Source organism: Erinaceus europaeus, chromosome 6 (assembly GCF_950295315.1).
Source record: "Erinaceus europaeus chromosome 6, mEriEur2.1, whole genome shotgun sequence".
NCBI classification, from domain to species: Eukaryota; Metazoa; Chordata; class Mammalia; order Eulipotyphla; family Erinaceidae; genus Erinaceus; species Erinaceus europaeus.
Genome location: NC_080167.1, coordinates 27735824 through 27755831, shown reverse-complemented (window position 1 = coordinate 27755831; position 20008 = coordinate 27735824). Strand labels below are relative to the sequence as shown.

Sequence of the window (20008 nt, the reverse complement as noted above, 5' to 3'; positions counted from 1 at the left end):
TTTTTGGATAAGTGTGTTTTGTTCCTTACCATATATCCCCAGGGGAGAAATTGCAGGTTCATAGGGTAGGTCTAATTCAAGCTTTCTAAGAGTTATCCAGATCCACAGAGGTTGGACCAATTTACATTCCACTTTACTTTTTGTTTTATTTTGTTTTACCAGAGCACTGATCAACTCAGATTTATGGTGGTGTGCAGAATTGAGCTTTGAACTTCAGAGCCTCAGACATAAATCTCTTTGCATAACCATTATGCTATCTACCCCACCCTCTTTTCTCCCCTTTCCCTCCCTACTCAATTTCTCTCTGTACTATCAAATATAAAATAAAGTAATAATAAAATAAATATAAAAAAGATCAATTAGAGATCTTCCAAAATGCCTTTCCATAATCTGATATTAACTGTATTCAAATTGTGCATTTAAAATTGTTTGCAGTTTCAAGAGAGTATTTCCAACTGCGCTAGTCCTGAAACACTTAATGCATACATTTAGAAGAACAGTTATTTTAATTAAGAGCTATATAAATAGGAAAGTAAGTCCTTACCTTTATTTTCCTCCGATGTTTTATTTTTGGCACATTTTTATCAGCAGGCCTTACTATTTTATCAGCTTTAATCCATTCATCATATCTAAAATGAAAATATAGACATGTAAAGTATGCCTAAAAATAATTATACCTATATAATAAGAAACTCTTAAGTAGAATCATAACCTTTAGAAATGTAAAGGACCATGGTCTGGGAGGTAGCATGGTGATAAAGCTTTGGACTCTTAAGCATGAGGTCCCTGGCAGCACATGTGACAGAGTGATGTCTGGTTCTTTCTCTCTCCTCCTATCTTTCTTATAAATAAATAAAATCTTTAAAAAAAAAAAAAGGGTAGAGGGTAGATAGCATAATGGTTATGCAAACAGACTCTCATGCCTGAGGCTCCAAAGTCCCAGGTTCAATCCCGCATACCACCATAAGCCAGAGCTGAACACTGCTCTGGTAAATTAAAAAAAGTAAAGGATCTTGGAGCTCTTTTAGTTAGAAAGTCTGATTCTAAATGACCCTGGTACATACTCCTAGAGGGATTAAAGAATAGAAAAGCTATCAGGAGAGGGGATGGGATATGGAGTTCTGATGGTGGGAATTGTGTCAAGTTGTACCCCTCTTATCCTATGGTTTTTATCAGTGTTTCCTATTTATAAAAAAAAAAAAAAGTCTGCTTCTGTGACTAAACCAGCCAGGCCTATAAAGGGATCACTAAGGTGATTTGCCCAAGGGAATAACTGTTAGCTACTATTTGAGCCAAGTCTAGAAGGCAAGATTTCTTGACTCCGCCCCCCTCCCCCTTCCATCCCAGGTTCTATTCCCAGCACCATCATAAGCCAGGGGTGATCTGGTTTCACTTTGTATTCCTCATTAATATAAAATAAATACATATTTTTTAAAAAACTCAAAAGAAATACTACAAACTAACCTCTTTTTATTATCTTATCAATCATTGTATAGAGACAGAGAGAAATTGAGAGGGGGAGATAGAGAGGGAGAGACAGAGAAATATGCACTTCTACTTCCCCATTCATGAAGCTTTCCCCCTACAGGTGGGGACCAGGGCCTTGAACCCAAGTCCCTGTGCACTGTGGTCCGCCACTTAACCAAGTGCATCACTGCCTGGCCCCCTGCATTTTAAATTTTTTTTATTTTTTTAAAATTTCTTTATTGGGGAATTAATTTTTTTAAAAAATTTATTTCTTTATTGGGGAATTAATGCTTTACATTCAACAGTAAATACAATAGTTTGTACATGCATAACATTCCCCAGTTTCCCATTTGACAATACAACCCCCACTCTTATTATTTTTTTAATTGCCATCAGGGGGCTTGGTGCCTTCAAAATGAATCCACTGCACCAGTGGCAAATTCTTCCTCCCCCTTCACCCCTCATTTCATCCTCTCTTTTCTTTTTACTTGATGAGGCAGAGAGAAATTGAGAGGAAGGGGAGATAGGGTGAGAAAAAGAAAGACACTTGCGGGAGTCAGGTGGTAGCGCAGTGGGTTAAGCGCATGTGGTGCAAAGCACAAGGACCCGCGTGAGGATCCTGGTTCAAGCCCCCGGCTCCCCACCTGCAGGGGTGTCACTTCACAGGCAATGAAGCAGGTCTGCAGGTGTCTATCTTTCTCTCCTCCTGTCTTCCCCTCCTCTCTTCGTCCTATCTAACAATGACGACATCAATAACAACAGCAATAACTACAACAATAAACAAGGGCAGCAAAAGGGAATAAATAAATAAATATTAAAAAGAGAGAGAGAGAGAGAGAGAGAGAGAGAGAGAGAGAGAGAGACTTTGCAGCCCTGCTTCACCACTTGTGAAGTTTTCTCTCTGCAGGTAGGGACCAAGGGCTTGAAGCCTGGTCCTTGGGCATGGTAATATATATGCTCAACAGGATGAGCTACCACCTAGCCCAGAATTAACCTTTTAAAAAAAATTATTTATTCCCGTTTGTTGCCCTTATTGTTTTATTGTTGTAGTTATTATTGTTGTTATTGATGATGTTGTTGGATATGGCAGAGAGAAATGGAGAGAGGAGGAGAGAAGGATAGACACCTGCAGACCTGCTTCACTGCTTGTGAAGCGACTCCCCTTCAGATGGGAAGCCAGGGGTTTGAACCTGGATCTTTATGCTGATCCTTGCGCTATGTGCGCCACCTATGCTTAACCAGCTGCACTACTGCCCGACTCCCTCTTCTTTTCTTTTTACCAGAGAACTGCTCAGCAGAGAGGGGGGGAAAGAAACCACAGCATTGAGGATTCCTTCAAATTGAAGGGGGCTGGGCTTAAACTTGGGTAATATACATGGTAAAGCAGCACCTGATCCAAAGGAGCTATGTTCATGGCCTGAAAATGAGCTTTTAAATTAAAATAAGATCTTTTTTTTTGCCTCCAGGGTTATTATTGTTGGAGCTTGGTGCTGGCACTATGAATCTACTGCTTCTGGAGGCCAGTTTTTACATTTTTTTTTTTTATTGGATAAGCAGAGAGAAATTAAGGAGGGGGAAGATAGGGGAAGAGAAAGATAGACATCTGCAGGTGCGGAGCCAGGGGCTTCAACCTGGATCCTTGCATTTAACCTGGCGCATCATCGTCTGACCCCCACACGATTATTCTTGTTGGTATAGGAAGAAAAATAAAAAGGCTCTAAGTCAAAACACAAATGCCCTGGATCATGACCTAACAATATTCTTACTCTACCACAGGCCTATAAAATATATTGTGAGAGTGGTCCGGAAGGTAGTGCAGTGGATAAAGTCTTCGACTCTTGAGCATGAAGTCCTGAGTTCAATTCCCGGAAGTACTTGTACCAGAGTGATGTCCTGTTCTTTCTCTCTCTCCTCCTATTTTCTTCATGAATAAACAGATAAAATCTTAATATATATATATGTGAATGAACTTGCAGAAAGAGTTATAACACTGGTACAAGCTGCCTGAAGAAAAGATGAGGAGGACTAAATCTCAGGCAAGCAGTTGTATGTTATCTTCTGGAAAATGTGTATGTAGGGGTCACATAGCCATAGCCAGAGAATGAAGCATGAATGAAATAAGCTGCAGGAAAACCTGTACAAAATCTCTACAAACTAGCTACTTATGTGGCTCAGATCAAGCCACTGAAAACATCAGGATTAATTTATTTTATGTAAGGACCGCATTAAAAAAAAAAAAAAGGGCCAACTGGTGGTGCACCTGGTTGAGTGCACATGTCACCATGCACAAGGACCAGAGTTGAAGCTTCTTGTCCTCACCTGCAAGGGGAAAGTTTTCACAAATGGTGAAGCACTGTTACAGGTGCCTCTCTATATCCCTCTCCTTATCTTGTCCTTCCCTCTCTGAATTTCTCTATCAGAATGAACAAATAAAAAAATAAATTACAAGAGGGGGAAACCTGAGAGACAGCTAACGCAGACTATCTTTGCCATGTGTAAGGGTCCAAGTTTGACCCCACATAAGATCACCATGATGAGTACTGGGGAAAATGTTGCAAATAATAGAAAGGTACTAGATGCCTTTTCTTCTTTCTCTCTATCTGAAATTAAACAGGGAAAAAAAAGTTCACCAGAAACAGCAGAATCACACAAGCTCAAAGACCAACAATACACACATACACACCTAACATGTATGTTTTATTTTTTTAAAAATATTTATTTATTTTCCCTTTTGTTGCCCTTGTTTTGTATATTTTATTTTTGACGATGAACATATGATAAGAACTTTGGGGGCAGGGGTAGACAGCATAATGACTATGTAAAGAGACTCTGAAGTCACAGGTTCAATCCTCCACACCACCATAAACCAGAGCTAATTAGTGCTCTGGTCAAAAACAAAAACCTTGGAAAGTTTTAAAACAAATATTCTCCTACTAAACAATCTTTTGACTTATACTATAGATAGATACTACTGTTTTTCTTAAAAATAATTATTTATTCCCTTTTGTTGCCCTTGTTTTATTATTGTAATTATTGTTGCTATTGATGTCGTTGTTGGATTGAACAGAAAGAAATGGAGAGAAGGGGAAGACAGAGAGGGGGAGAGAAAGACAAGACACCTGCAGACCTGCTTCACTGTCAGTGAAGCGACTCCCCTGCAGGTGGGGAGCCGGGGGCTCTAACCAGAATCCTTATGCCGGTCCTTGCGCTTTGCGTCACCTGCACTTAACACACTACGCTATCGCCCAACTCCCAGATACTATTTTTTAAAGGGGGGAAAGACTTGGTATTTCTCCTGCTGCTATTCTACATAGTATATTTAATATGCATTAAGAGACTACAACATGCAAGATAGGCAATGGTGTACCAGGTTAAGTGCACACATTACCAGGTCCCAGGTTCTAGTCCCTATTCCCCACCTGCAGATCTGGAGAGGGAGAGACTACAACACATCTACTTTAGCACGGCTCAGCTCTGGCTTATAGTGGTGATGGGAATTGAACCTGGAACCTCAGAGCCTCAGGCATGAAAGTTTCCCCCCCCCTCCAGGGTTACTGCTGGGGCTCAGTGCCTGCACTATGAATCCATTGCTCCTGGAGGCCATTTTTCCCATTTTGTTTGTTATTACTGTTATTGTCATTGTTATTGAATAGGACAGAGAGAAATCGAGAGAGGAAGGAAAGACAGACACCTGCAGAGGGACTTGTAAGGCAACCTTCCTGCAGGTGGGGTGCAGGGTGCTCGTACTGGGAACTCTGTGCGGGTCCTTGCGATTTACCCTATGCCCTTAACCTGCTGTGCTACTATTGCCTGCCCACCCTCCATGAATGACTTTTGCATAACCACTATGCCATCTCCCCAGCCCCAACACATCTACTTTTCACGCAGTAAGAAAATAGTTAAGACAGAAAATGAGAACAATTAATTCAAAATTCAAATTATTGTCTCTAATTTTATAGTATTGTGACCCTGGGCACGCATATTTCATCACTCCTGGGCCAACTTGTAGACTTTTTAGTTCAGATATATAGAAACAGACATTTTAACAACTCATATAGATGGGGACCAGACTTGCCATTTGCACAACCCAGGTTTCAGGATACTTAAGGAAATCTTTGAAGCTATGGTGTTTTTATCCCCCCTTCTTTCCTCTGTATCTGTCATTTCCTATCTTAAAAATAGCTGGCCCGAAGAGATGAAGCCTTGGTGATAACAAAATTGGAAGGGAGGAAGAAGGGAAGAAACGAAGGCAAGGAAGTAAACCAGGTAGCTGGAATTATTATAGATATAAACTATTTTGCCTTTAACTGAATTTAGGAATTCTGAGGAGTAACTGGTCTCTTTGTGATGAACACTTAACAGCACAAGAAAAAAAGATTACTATATTTTCCCACTTAAAGTGAAAGGCTCTGTACTAAGCACTAAATATTCATCAATGGATTTAGCATACTACTTCCCACAAGATGTTTGTTGTTTGAGAAGACAACATTAAAGTGATTCCAAAACTAATAAACTTCTGAACCTTCCAACAAGAAAAAAGTCACAAAAAGACAATTAAAAAAATGTACTGAATTAAAATATTAACACAAAGATAGAAGCAATCGTTCAGAGACCACTGCAAACTTGCTCTCACCAGAGAAAAACTGAATTATAAAAAGAAGTTTCATGACTTATGTTTGAATGTGTTAGCCAGCCATCTAAGAAATCACTTAGCAATAATACAAATAAGGATGTTTGCCAACCAGAATTAAAATAGAAATAAGATTATTGTGCCATATCAATTCAGATTTTGATTCTTAAGCCCAACACTTTCAAAGAAGTATCAGAATGTGTTGCTATACATCCGAAAGATAAAATCTTAGAGATTAACATTATTACATGCAGAATAAAGATTTAAGTTGTTTTATAAATAAAATTACCCATGAGTTATACAAGAGATTATAAAATCTAGTAACTATTAAGTAAAATAATTTGTATTTCTCTTCTGTAATGGATATTCAATAATTGTTAAATTGTACATATTTTATATCTACACAGAAGGTAACATATGTCATATTACTAATTTAGATGTTCCTTTTTACTTAAACCAGAGCACTATTCAGTTCTAACTTACAATGTGAAAGGGTCTGTGAATGATCTTATAAATAAGTAAATCAAATAAACAAAAACTTCCCATCTATTGTGAAAATATCATGAAGATGGGAAATTCTCTTAGCTGATTAACTGAGCACAAATAGTTTGACATTAAAAAAAAAAGTCATGAAATCACTATTAATTTTAAAATAAATTCTAACTATACCTCTTTTGTGAATTTTCTGTAATAACCTCAATTTGTTTTAAATCTGAGATTATCTCAATCAAAATTTATGAAAGTCCAGTCAGCATAATTTAATATTTTTGTTCATGCACTTAGATATAGAATGCAAAAGCATTAAATTGTTGAAAAAATAAAATTCTAAGTCTACTACTCATATTATTTCTATTTCATGTAACACTGATAAATCCACAAAGATGCGGTAATGTTCACTATATAAAGACTATAACAACAGAATGGTAGAAACATGAGTACTATCAAATCAGATATCACACAAACAGCCTAAGAAAACGTAGATGAACCATAAAACAAATTCCTCAAGGGAATCTAACTCCATAAAATAAACAACGATTCTTTAAACAGGGGAAGTAATGCACACAATGTTAAGAAAGAACACATCACATACCAGGGGCATAAAAACCACTGCAAATTGTTAACAAATGTGGCAATCACTGTATAGTCTGATGCAGAAACTGACTTTTAAAACTACTCCAAAAGTTCACTTTACTAATATTTGAAAACCTATGAAATTAGTATTTGTATACATTTAAACAAATACACTGATATAGCTGCCAATCTACAAAACTACTCAAACAGGTACAATTTTATGCTTTACATTGTATCTATCATCGGCAAAAACTAGTGAATGGAACACATCCAATTTAGTGGATACTATTAAGCTGACTATACAAAAAAAGAAAAAGTTCACCAGAACAAAAAATAATGATTATTAATATTTTCCATAAAGATGTTTATGTTCACTTGCACTGAAATCTACAGCAAACTCATTTTTGTTATTCACTGCTCACAAGCTTTGTTCCAGACTGAGAAAGCAACTGCATAGTGCAAAAGATTTTTTTTCAGATAAGCAGTGAACACAACCCTTTCCCATAGCACCTTTTCATATACTTTATATTGTACAAGTATGCCAAAGGGTTATGACAAAAGCAGATGACAGTGTAAAATCAAGACAAGAACAGTATATCAGAGGAACATGCAAAGAGCTGGAAGGCTTAGGAAAGTAAATAAGAGCAATGTTCCCTTTCTTCTCCCTAAAATAAATTAACAGGTATTTACTTAGAAATGACTGTCTAGGGACAGGAGTATATAGCATAATGACTATGCAAACAGACTCTTTGTGCCTGAGGCTCCAAAGTCCTAGGTTCAAGATACAGACCAGTTCCCCTGAGATAGAGCATTATGTTCACACGTATCCATAAACTAGGGCAAAATATATACCTGAAAGCAGAAGTACACAATAGTCTGCACTGAGTAACCCCCCCCCCACACACTTCATCTGCACTATTCCAGCCTTCAGGTCCATAATGGTTCAACAATTTGTTTGGCTTTGTATGTTAACTTTCTTTTCAACCACCAGGTTCCAGATACCAGCATGATGCCAACCAGACTTCCCTGGATAGACGACCCCAACACTGTGTCCTGGAGCTCTGCTTCCCCAGAGACCCACCCTACTAGGGAAAGATGAGAGGCAGAGTATGGATTGACCAGTCAACACCCATGTTCAGCAGGGAAGCAATTACAGAACCCAGACCTTCTACCTTCTGCAACCCACAATGACCTTGGGTCCATACTCCAGAGGGATAGAGAATGGGAAAGCTATTAGGGGAGGGGATGGGATATAGAGATCTGGTGGTGGGAACTGCGTGGAGTTATACCCCTCCTATCCTATGGTTTTGTTAATGTCTCCTTTTAAAAATAAATAAATAAATAAATAAATAAATAAATAAATAAATAAATAAATGGGGAAGATGACCAGAGCGCTCTGAACTCCAGCTCTTTTAGGACTCGGAGAGAAGAGGAAAAAAGGAAAGACAATTGGAAGTAGTAATAGGTGTGACTCAGAAAGGAAGAGAAGACAGAACCATAGGGAAAAAAAGGGGTACATATATATATAGACATATAGTTATAGAATACTAGTCAAGCCATATCTGCAACCTTGGAAGGACTACTATAGCGTCCAAGGGAGGGAATGGGGATACAGAACTCTGGTGGTGGAAATGGTAACAATTATACCCCTGTTATCACATAATTTTGTAAATTAATATTGTCAGGAATAAAAATTAAAGAAAAGAATATAGCAATGGCAACAGCAACAAACAGTAAAATGTCAATAATGAAGAAACCATTACATGTACAAATTTTAATATTAAAAAAAAACACAAAGTCCTAGGTTCAATCTCTTGTACCATAAGCTAAAGCTGAACTCTGGTTAAAAAAAAAAAAAAAAAAAAAAGACTGTCCAGTAGTACTTACAATATTTAAATTTCATTATAAAAAATAAAAGAGTAGGGGGCTGGACAAGGGCACACTGGGTTAAGCTGACATAGTACAAATCATAAGAAACAAAAGACAATTTCCTAGAGTACCTTGATTTCCTTTTTATCATTACTAGAATAATTATTTACACAGTAAAAGTATGACAAGAATCAGGTTACATGGAAATAAAAGGATTTTCAAAAATATGTTATGTTATTTATTTATTTATTATATTTTATTTTATTTATTTATTCCCTTTTGTTGCCCTTGTTGTTTTATTGTTGTAGTTATTATTGCTGTTGTCGTCATTGTTGGATAGGACAGAGAGAAACGGAGAGAGGAGGGGAAGACAGAGGGGGAGAGAAAGACAGACACCTGCAGACCTGCTTCACCGCCTGTGAAGAGACTCCCCTGCAGGTGGGGAGCCAGGGTTCGAACCGGGATCCTTATGCAGGTCCTTGTGCTTTGCACCATCTGCGCTTAACCCGCTGCGCTACAGCCCGACTCCCAGGATTTTTTTTTTTAAAGATGAGGACCGATCTAGATGAGGACCGATCTAGAGAAATAGAAAAACTGAGACATGTTTTTTTTGGCCACCAAGGTTCCTGCTGGTGCTTGGTACCTGCCGGTCTCCACTGACCTGACAACCATTTAATTGATTTTCTTTCCTTTAGAAAGAAGATGAAAGTGGTTCGGAAGGTGGCGCAGTGGTAAAGCTTTGGACTCTCAAGCATGAGGTCACGAGTTCAATCCCTGACATCACATGTGCCAGAGTGATGTCTGGTTCTTTCTCTCTCCTCCTATCTTTCTCATAAATAAATAAAATCTTAAAAAAAAAAAAGAAGAAGGGGAAGATGAAAGGCAGAGAGAGAAAGAGAGAGAGAGAGAGAGAGAGGAAAGAAAAAAGAAACAGAGAGATGAGAGATAACACATCACTACCCCACTGCTCCTGAAGCTTTACCTCTACAGGGGCTCCCAAGTGGTGGCTATCAAACCAGAGTTTCCACACTTCATGTGCACTCTCTCTAATAATGAACCAAACTCACAGTCTGACATTTTTTAGGGAGGGAGAGGTTCATCACTGGGGATAACTTCCAGAGTGGTGGCCCAGAAGTGAAAGCACATTCCCTCCATACCTTGGGTAAAAATCTGACACAACATGACAGCACCAGAATAAAGAGACAAGCAGAAGGCTATGAATAGTATATCTGTGTATCTTTCTCTATCTCTCATAAAATTATAGGATAAAAAATCGGGGTAGGGGTGGGAAGGAGAGGTAAGGGATGTGTTAGCTCAGTAGAATACATGTAGGACCTGGGTTTGTCAGACAAATGTTTCAAAGGAATACAAGAGAAACAGAAGTGCATGGGAGTCAAAGAAGAAGTAATTATAACAATAGAAGAAGACTGTAAGGAACACAAGCAAAGTTTTGAAGGCATTGGGGGGAAGGTGATGGGATAAATGCTGTCTGTATAATTCCCAGGCTTGAACAGCAGTTTCCTTAACAAGGAGATTTCATTATAACTGCAATGACAAGTATTTGGCACACAGATGTTTAACTCTGCAATGAATAATGTTAGAGAAAATCAGATGAATATTCACAAAAAGTAATCTTCTCTCTCTTTTAATGGGAACAGTGAAATGGAGAGAAAGGGGGAAGTACACTGGAAGAGGGAAAGAGACATCTGGGGGCCAGGAGGCACACCTAGTTAAGCATTCACATTATGGTATGCAAAGACACAGGTTCAAGCCTTCAGTCCCTGTCTGCAGAAGGGAAAGCTTCATGAGTGGTGAAATAGGTCTGTAGGTGTCTCTCTCCCTATCTCCCCTCTCAATTTCTGTTTCTATCCAATAATAAAATTAAGGGGGGGAGGGGTAGAAAGCATAACAGTGCTACAAAGAGACTCTCTTATCTGCACCTCCAAGGTCCCAGGTTCAACCCCCTGAACCACCATAAGCCAGAGCTAACAGTGCTCTGACTTAAAAAAAAAAAAAAAGTTCAGCGGTAGTGCAGCGGGTTAAGTGCAGATGAAGCAAAGTACAAGGGCCAGCATAAGGATCCCAGTTTGAGCCCCCGGCTCCCCACCTGCAAGGGGGGTCGCCTCACAAGCGGTGAAGCAGGTCTGTAGGTATCCACCCTCTCTCCATTTCTCTCTGTCCTATCTAACACGATGACATCAATAACAACAACAATAAAACAACAAAGGCAACAGAAGGGAACAAATAAATAAGTATTTTTTTAAAGTCAAATAAAAATAATAAAAGAGACACCTACAGCACTGCTTCACTGCTCATGAAGCTTCCCAGGTCTTTATAAACTGCAATGTGTGCTCTTAACTGGGTGCACCACAGCTCAGCCCTGCCTTTTGACTAATTTCAAGATTACAGAAGCATGTTATATAACAACTATATATATATATATATATATGTATATATATATATAAAAATATAATTTGTAAGTTCATTTCATATACCTTGTTTAAGTAAAATTATCTTATTTTCAGTGTTATATTACTTGAAATATGGACAATAACTTATGTTAAATTTTTTTTTGCAGTTAAAAATTTACAGTGTCTTTTCTTTTACTTAATGGTATACTTTAATGCAGTTGGCCTCTATATATTTTTCTCTGATCAAATCCCAAATTGTGATTATGGAAAGACAAATCAGAAATGGAGAAAAATAAATAAGCACTAATAATAAGCATAATAAAACATTAATTTATTTAAAATGCATGCCAAGTAGTATAGAAAGTTCAATGCACATAGTAAAGATAGTTGTTACTGAGCAAGGATAACCCCAACACACTTAATAGACTTTATGGCAGATGATTATCAATGATCAAAAATCAATCCCAAGGTTATGGATGAGACGTGAGAGTGGAAATTTAAAAGCTAGTGATACTAAAAATATCTAATTATATTAAAATTACCAAGAGAAACCAAAACAGAAATGAGATTGGGGGACAGGCAGTAGTGCATCCATTTAAGTGCATATCTTACGATGCACAAAGATGAAATGCGGACGGATAGAGAGATGGACACACATACATACACACACACACACACCTCTCCCTGTCTACTATACTACTTTACCATTTGAACCCTGGTCATTGTGCATAGTAACACATGTATCATACCGAGTGTACCACTGGAACTTATCTTTCCACTTTCATGTATTTCCCCATTTTGATTTTTTTTTTGCCTCCAGGGTTATTGCTGGGGTTCAGTGCCAGCACTACAAATCCACTGCTCCTGGAGGCCATTTTTCCGATTTTTTGTTGCCCTTGTTGTTCTTTATTATTATTGTTGTCATTGCTATTGTTGCTGGATAGGACAGAGAGAAATCAAGAGAGATGAGGAGACAGAGAGGGGGAGAAGAAAGACAGACACCTGCAGACCTGCTTCACCGCCTGTGAAAGGACCCATCTGCAGGTGGGGAGACGGGGGTTCAAATAGCGATCCTTATGCCGGTTCTTGTACTTTGCGCCATGTGTGCTTAACCTGCTGTGCTACTGCCCAACCCCTATATTTTAATTTTAATACTATTTAAAAAATATTTATCTATGAATGAAGGAGGGGGAGATAAGAGGGGAATAGAGAGAGCCAGCACATTATTCTGGCACAGCAATGGTGGGGATCAATCTCCCAATCTTGGGACTTCATGTGGGAAAGTGCTACACTATCCACTGGGCCACTTTGAGGGCCACTGAAGGGTATTTTTAGAAGACTTAATCATGACAGATGCATTACTTTAATTATATGGCAATCTAGTAAATATCTATAGTAAAGAAAAGTTTTATATATGGTCACCATATTGAAAAAAATTCTGTAGCAGTACTATTTTTATAAACAATATGTGATTTAGGATTCAAAGTTCTTGCTATTTCCAATACATCTACTGTAAGCATTGAAGAATGTGTCTTTCTTTCTTTCTTTTTTTTAAAGACATATTTGTAAAGAGTAGGCTGGTCCAAGCACTATCCTTTTTTTTTTAACCAGAGCACTACTCAGCTCTGGCTTATGGTGGTGCAGGGGATAGAACCTGGGACTTGGAGCCTCAGGCATGAGAGTCTGTTTGTGTAACCATTATGCTATCCACCCCTGGCCCCAAGCACTATCCTTTGTGTAACAAAAAAAATTAACATTTTCAGCGGTGAAACAGAAGTATGCATTATAATAGCACAAAGGTTTAGACAGTACTTTAGAAAAAACAACTGTAGAAATTAAAGAAGATTTTTTTTCTTTTTCTTGCCATCAGGTATTGGCTGGAGCTTCACACCTGTTAAGATTACAGCTCTTTCAGACAGAGGGAGAGAGAGACAAAGAGGAGAGATAACACAGTACCACTTATGGAGTTTCCCCAGTTCGGGGAATTGTCAGGAATAGATGTCATCTTTCTTAGTAAAATAAGCATGTCTACATTAATTATTAAGTTTCATTTCCACATTATTTAAGAAAAAAAAGGGGGAGGGAGTCAGGCGGTGCGCAGCGGGTCTTAAGCGCACATGGTGCAAAGCACAAGCACCAGCGTAAGGATGCCAGTTCGAGCCCTGGGCTCTCCACCTGCAGAGGAGGTCCCTTCACAAGTGGTGAAGCAGGTCTGCAGGTGTCTTTCTCCCTCTCTGTCTTCCCCTCCTCTCTCCATTTCTCTATGTTCTATCCATCAACAATGACAACAACAATAATAACTACAACAAAAGGGAAAATAAATAATAAATTAAAAAAAAAAAAAAGAAGCAGCAGCAACAATCCAAAGGATGTATTACAGAGTTTGATAACCGGGAGTTGGGCGGTGGCACAGCAGGTTAAGTGCACATGGCGCAAAGCACAAGGACCAGTGTAAGGAATCCGGTTCGAGCCCCTGGCTCCCCACCCGCAGGGGAGTTGCTTCACAGGCGGTGAAGCTGGTCTGTAGGTGTCTTTCTCTCCTCCTCTCTGTCTTTCCTTCCTCTCTCCATTTCTCTTTGTCCTATCTAACAACAACAACATCAATAATAACTACAATAAAAAATAACAAGGGCAATAAAAGGGAAATAAAAAAATATTAAAAATTAAAAAAAAATAGTGATAACCAAAATGGCTTGTTTCAGAGCAACTACATCATCTAAACACAGATAATTGGTATTCTTAAAATTAAAAACTGTGTTGACTTTGTTAGTCAGAAATAATAAAGAGGAAGTCCAAACAAAATCCTTCATCATTCTCTTAGGACTTAACTTGCCAATTTTCTCCACATTTCTGAATAGATCAGAATTGCAGTTACCTCAAAATCAGAAAGGTAGTAACATTAGGCATGGTTCTAGAGTTTCCCACTGCTGTAACAGGACAACACAAACTACACTTTTAAGAAACAGAAGAGAAAGAAAGAAAACAGAACAGTTTTGAGATAATACTTTTCTAGTAAATTTTTCTCCCTCCCTCCCTTCCTTCTGCCCCCCCAAGATTTTATTTATTAATGAGAAAGATAGGAGGGGAGAGAGAACTAGACATCACTCTGGTACATGTGCTGTCAGGGATTGAACTCAGGACCTCATGCTTCAGAGTCTAATGCTTAATCCATTGTGCCATCTACCGGACACCTTAATAAATTTTCAAACAGAATATAATTTAAATATAAGACATAAGAACAATTATTTTCCTTGATGAGACTAGGTACACACCATGAATCACCACTTGAAACCTCTAAAAGAAGTGGGGTGGTGGTGCAGTGGGTTAAGTGCACCATACAAGATGCAAGGTACAAAACTCAAGGTCCGGCTTAAGCATCCCAGTTTGAGCCCTCAGCTCCCCACCTGTAGAGGGGTCGCTTCATCAGTGGCGAAGCAAGTCTGCAGGTGTTTACCTTTCTCCCCCCCCAGCTCACCTCACCTTTCCCTTAATTTCTCTCTTTCCTATTCAGTAAAAATGGTGGGAATGGCTGCCAGGAGCAGTGATTCATAATGCAGGCACCCAGTCTCAGTGATAAGCATGGATGCAAAAAAAAGAAAAAAAAAAAAACCCCTCTAAAGACAAAATTTCTTTTTAAAAAATATATTTATTGGGGGCAGGGGTAGATAGCATAATGGCTATGCAAACAGACTCTCATGCCTGAGGCTCAAAAGTCCCAGGTTTAATCCCCCGTACCACCATAAGCCAAAGCTGAGCAGTGCTCTGGTAAAAAGAAAAAAAGAAAAAAAAAAATATATATGGCTGAGCAGGTAGAACAGCAGGTTAAGTGCACATGGCGCAAAGCACAAGGACTGGCATAAGGATCCTGATTCAAGCCCCCAGCTCCCCACCTGCAGGGGGGCTGCTTAACAAGCAGTGAAGCAGGTCTGCACGTCATCTAACAATAACAGCAATAACAACAACAATAAACAACAAAAGCAACAAAAGGGAAAAAATAGCCTCCAGGAACAGTGGATTTGTAGTGCAGGCATCAAGCCCAGCAATAACTCTGGAGGAAAAAAAATATATATATAGGCTTACTTTTTTTTTATGCTTTATTACTCACTGGATAGAGACAGAAATCAAGAGGGAAGGTGGAGATAAGAGGAAAGAGGTGGCACAAAGTGCAAGGACCGGCTTAAGGATCCCGGTTCAGCCCCTGGCACCCCACCTGCAGGGGAGTCGCTTCACAAGCAGTGAAGCAGGTTTGTAGGTGTTTATCTTTCTCTCCCCCTCTGTCTTCCACTCCTTTCTCGATTTCTTTCTGTCCTATCCAACAACAACATCAATAACAACAATAATAACTACAACAATAAAACAACAAGGGCAACAAAAGGGACTAAATAAATATAAAAAAAGAGAGAGGAAAGAGGCAAGAGACCACCTACAGACCTGTATCATTGCTCATGAAGCTTCTCTCCTAGCCCCCAGGTGGGGAACAGCAGCTTGAACCCATGTCCCTGCATATCATAGAACATGCACTCAACCAGGTACCCGCCACCCTGCCCCAGAATCAGTCTTATACAGGTTAAAACTTATCAGAGATGATGTTTCATATATAATAACAAAATTCCAAAATAGATTCATTAAAAGAAAAAGCCTAAGTCACCGAACACAACTACACCCTTTCAGCTCCCTAGGTTGCATTAATCAGAAAGTATACCCGAGAGCTTCTTGGTGAACTACCCAGTTGAGAGCATGCATTACTATGCACAAGGACTTGGGTTCAAGAACTCAGTCCCCACTTGTAGCAGGAAAGCTTCATAAGTAGTGAAGCAGTGCTGCAGGTATGTCACTCTCCCTATTTCCCCTTCCCTTCTCAATTTCTCTCTGCTTTGTCAAACAAAATAAATGAATACTTTAAAAGGAGGTTTTTAAGTATATTCTATTTTAGCCAAGCTCATATACTTATATTTCACTATACTGTTTTGAACAAATACATTTCTAACACTTTCAGGCAAGAGCTTTTACATTTATTTATTTATTTACCTCCAGGGTTATCACTATGGCTTGGTGCTTGCACTATGAATCCATTGCTTCTTTGGCCATTTTTTCCATTTTTTTGGATAGGACAGAAAGAAATTGAGAGGGGAGGGGAAGATAGGGAGAGAAAGACAGATACCTGCAGAGCTGCTTCACTGCTTGTGAAGTGACTCCCCTGCAGTTGGGGAGACAGGGATTCAAACTGGGATACTTATGCTTCATACTAAGTGAGCTTACTTAACCCAGAGCGCTGCTAACTGGTTTCATCAAGCAAGAGCTTATAATGATGAGATAAAGCTTTCTTGAACTAGCTTCCTCTCTCTTTTTAAAATATTTTATTTATTAATGAGAAATATAGGAGGAGAGAAAGAGTCAGACATCACTCTGCCGGGGACTGAACTCAGGTCCTCATGCATGAGAGTCCAGCACTTTATCCACTGTGCCATCTCCTGGACCACTTGAACTAGCTCTTATCCTAAAAATAAAACAGTAAGATCTATGCTTACTAAGAAACAAAATATGGTAACTCAAAGCGATTAAAAAGAAGAGGTTACTATGGCAAAGGAGTTGAAAATTCAAGAGACCAAGAAGCCTAATAATTGGCTTGTAGTCATCAAGCTCAAATCTTTTAACTTTCATTTTTCTAACATTTCATCAGTAGTGTTTCCTCTATATACACAGTTTACATAAAAATCTATTACAGAGGACCAAGAGGTGGCACACCTGGCTGATTTACATACTAACACACTCAAGAACTAAGCTTTCCCTGCTCCCACATGCAGAGGGAAGCTTCACAAGTGGTGAAATATGTCTTTCTTTCTATCTCCTGTTCCCCTCACAATTTCTATCTGTCCTATCAAATAAAAACAGAAAAAAAGAAAAGGACAGTAAAGAAAAAAAGAAAAGGAATAAAATGTCCACCCTGACTTATAGATCTGTAGTGCTAATACTAAGGTCTAGCAATAAACATTTTTGCAATTAAGTCAGATTGATGGGGATTACAGTTGGCAGTATTTATATACTTTAATCCTATGATCCAGCTCTCTAGTCCTATTCCCAACTCTGGCATCCAGATAATAATTTTAGCCCACCTGTATGTTAGCTGTTGTGCTCAGGCAAAAACTAGTAAAGTCATGGGCCCCTTAGAATATACCTAAGATAAGATAGGGAGTCAGGCGGGTTAAATGCACATGGAGCAAAGTGCAAGGACCGATGTAAGGATCCTGGTTCGAGCCCTGGCTCCCCACCTGCTGGGTAGTCATTTCACAAGCGGTGAAGCAGGTCTGTAGGTGTCTATCTTTCTCTCCCCTGCTCTATCTCCCCCCCCTCTCCATTTCTCTCTGTTCCATCTGATGACAACAAGAATGACTACAATAGTAAAACAAGGGCAACAAAAGGGAATAAATAAATATTAAAAATATATATATACCTAAAATAGATTTCCTGATTTCTTCTAACATGAAGTCCCCAAATCTCATCTACTATATTCTTACCTTTAGGTTCCTGATTACTAAACAATTTGTTCTGCTTTATATATTAATGCTTTTCAGCCACCAAGTTGCAGGTGCTACCAGGACACCAACCTGACTTCCCTGGGCAGAAGACCTCACCAATGTGTCTTGGAAACCCACTTCCCCAGGGGTCCCTACTCCACAGGCTGAGAGTATGGATCAACCTGTCAACAGCCATATTCAGTGGAGAAGCAATTACAGAAGCCAGATCTCCCACCTTCTACTAACCATAAAAATCTTTGGTCCATAATCCCAGATGGATAAAGAACAGAGGACCTTCCAATGGAATGGATGGGATATGGAACTCTGGTGGTGGGATGGAACTCTGGTGGTGGGAACTGTAGTCCTCTTATTCCCACAATCTTGTTCAACACTATTAAATCACTAATAAAAAATTTATAATATAAAAAAAATAGACAGGGAGGATACTATAAAGGTTATGCAAAAAAGACTCATGCTTGAGTATCCTAGGTCCCAGGTTAAATCCCCTACACCAGCATAAAGCAGAACCAAGTAGTGCTCTGGTCAAACGCGCGCGCGTACACACACACACACAAACAAACACACACACACACACACACACACACACACACACACACACACACACACACACTTGTGTAGACTAATTTTTCTACACAAAAGTAAGTCACTAAGTGAGGTACTTACATACTAAATACTACATAATACAATTGTGATCTAGGAGAGAATACTAACAAATCTATGACCCGTTAATTAAATTTTAAAATAGAAAATTATGTAGTGTTTTTAAGTAGTAATCACTAGCTAAAACTCAAGTTACCTCACATTCCATCCGCAGTAATGCACCAAGTAAAGGACCTCTCCACCTTCGACATCAGAATCTTTAATACTAGCTTCATACATTTTTTGATTTTTCCCTCGTCCATACCGCACTTGGACTTTCATGCCTGGTGGATAGCATTCAAATTCCTCTTCCTCATTGTTGTCATCATCATCTTCATCCTCTTCTTCATCTTCTTCCTCCTCCTCCTCCTCCTCTTCTGCCTCTTCATCATCTTCGTCTTCCTCTTTATTCGTTTCATCTCTTGAAAGGTTTAAAAAATTGCAGTTAATAAAGGACACCTCTTAAGTTTTTCAGTCCCAAACCACATATATTGATAAAACTGTGGCTGTGATTGTTCCAGGAACAGCAGGTTCCATGTGTATGTAATTTCGAGTTTGGATTTGATATTAAAAAATAAAATTGTATAAGTGGATCATGGTTACAGAAAAGATACAAGGGAAAAAAAATGAAGACTGAAAAATAAGTGCATTAGCAGAAAATTTCCAACAGCTAGAAGAACAGAGGTTGTGCTGAATAGCAAGAAATCAGTAATGTTGACTAACAATTTTTTCACGTTTTATTATAAAAAGCACTTTATATCTGAATTGACAAAAACAAAAATCATCATAATCTGTGGGCAATTTTCTGGCTCAAAATTATTTTTCATTCAAATATTTCCAGTTTCAGAATGTTTACAACAAAACTTGCCACTAGCTGATTTCTTATCTCAACAACTATAAAAGCTATTCCAGCCCAATTTTCAAAGGTTATATAAACTAAAAGCATTAGTTTAGCTTTCACACAAATATGGTGCTAACTTCATCAATATTATGTTATTCTTGGGTGGGGGAGCTAGCATAATGGTTATGCAAAAAGACTCTTCATGCCTAAGGCTCTGAGGTCCCAGGTTCAATTACCCTCTACATTACCATTAGCCTAAGCTGAGCAGTGCTTTGGAAAAAAAATTAAATACAGTAGTTCGTTTTGTACTTTTTGCGACATATTTTTGAAGAAGTGTGTTCTATTCTCTGAACTTTGAAGTTCCAAAGAAGTAAGGTATGAGAGGCAGAATCTATATATTCCCAATAATAAAAAACAAAAAGTCATACCACTCTAGAAGCAGAAGTGCATTCAATTTTATCTTTTCAATACTGTGTCCTTTCTAAAACTGAGCATCCATTTTATAGTAATCATTAATCAGTACTAAGCGAGTTAAAGAAAATCT

At 38.6% G+C, this 20008-nt stretch overlaps 1 protein-coding gene across 4 annotated transcripts in view; it reads right to left on the bottom strand.

Annotated features, from left to right (window-relative positions):
- ARID4B (AT-rich interaction domain 4B) overlaps nt 1-20008 on the bottom strand; it is a 137560-nt gene that overhangs the window by 21587 nt on the left and 95965 nt on the right. For 3 of the 4 annotated variants that reach the window (XR_009550201.1, XM_060191951.1, XM_060191953.1), the window contains exons 17-18: nt 18781-19044; nt 545-629 (exon numbers count right to left, since the gene is read on the bottom strand). Coding sequence is in view for 3 of the 4 variants with exons in the window: in XM_060191951.1 (XP_060047934.1) it covers nt 545-629; nt 18781-19044 (349 nt within the window). In the remaining variant the exon portion in view is untranslated. The remainder of the gene's footprint in view (nt 1-544; nt 630-18780; nt 19045-20008) is intronic. The other variant, XM_060191954.1, reaches the window with a different exon arrangement.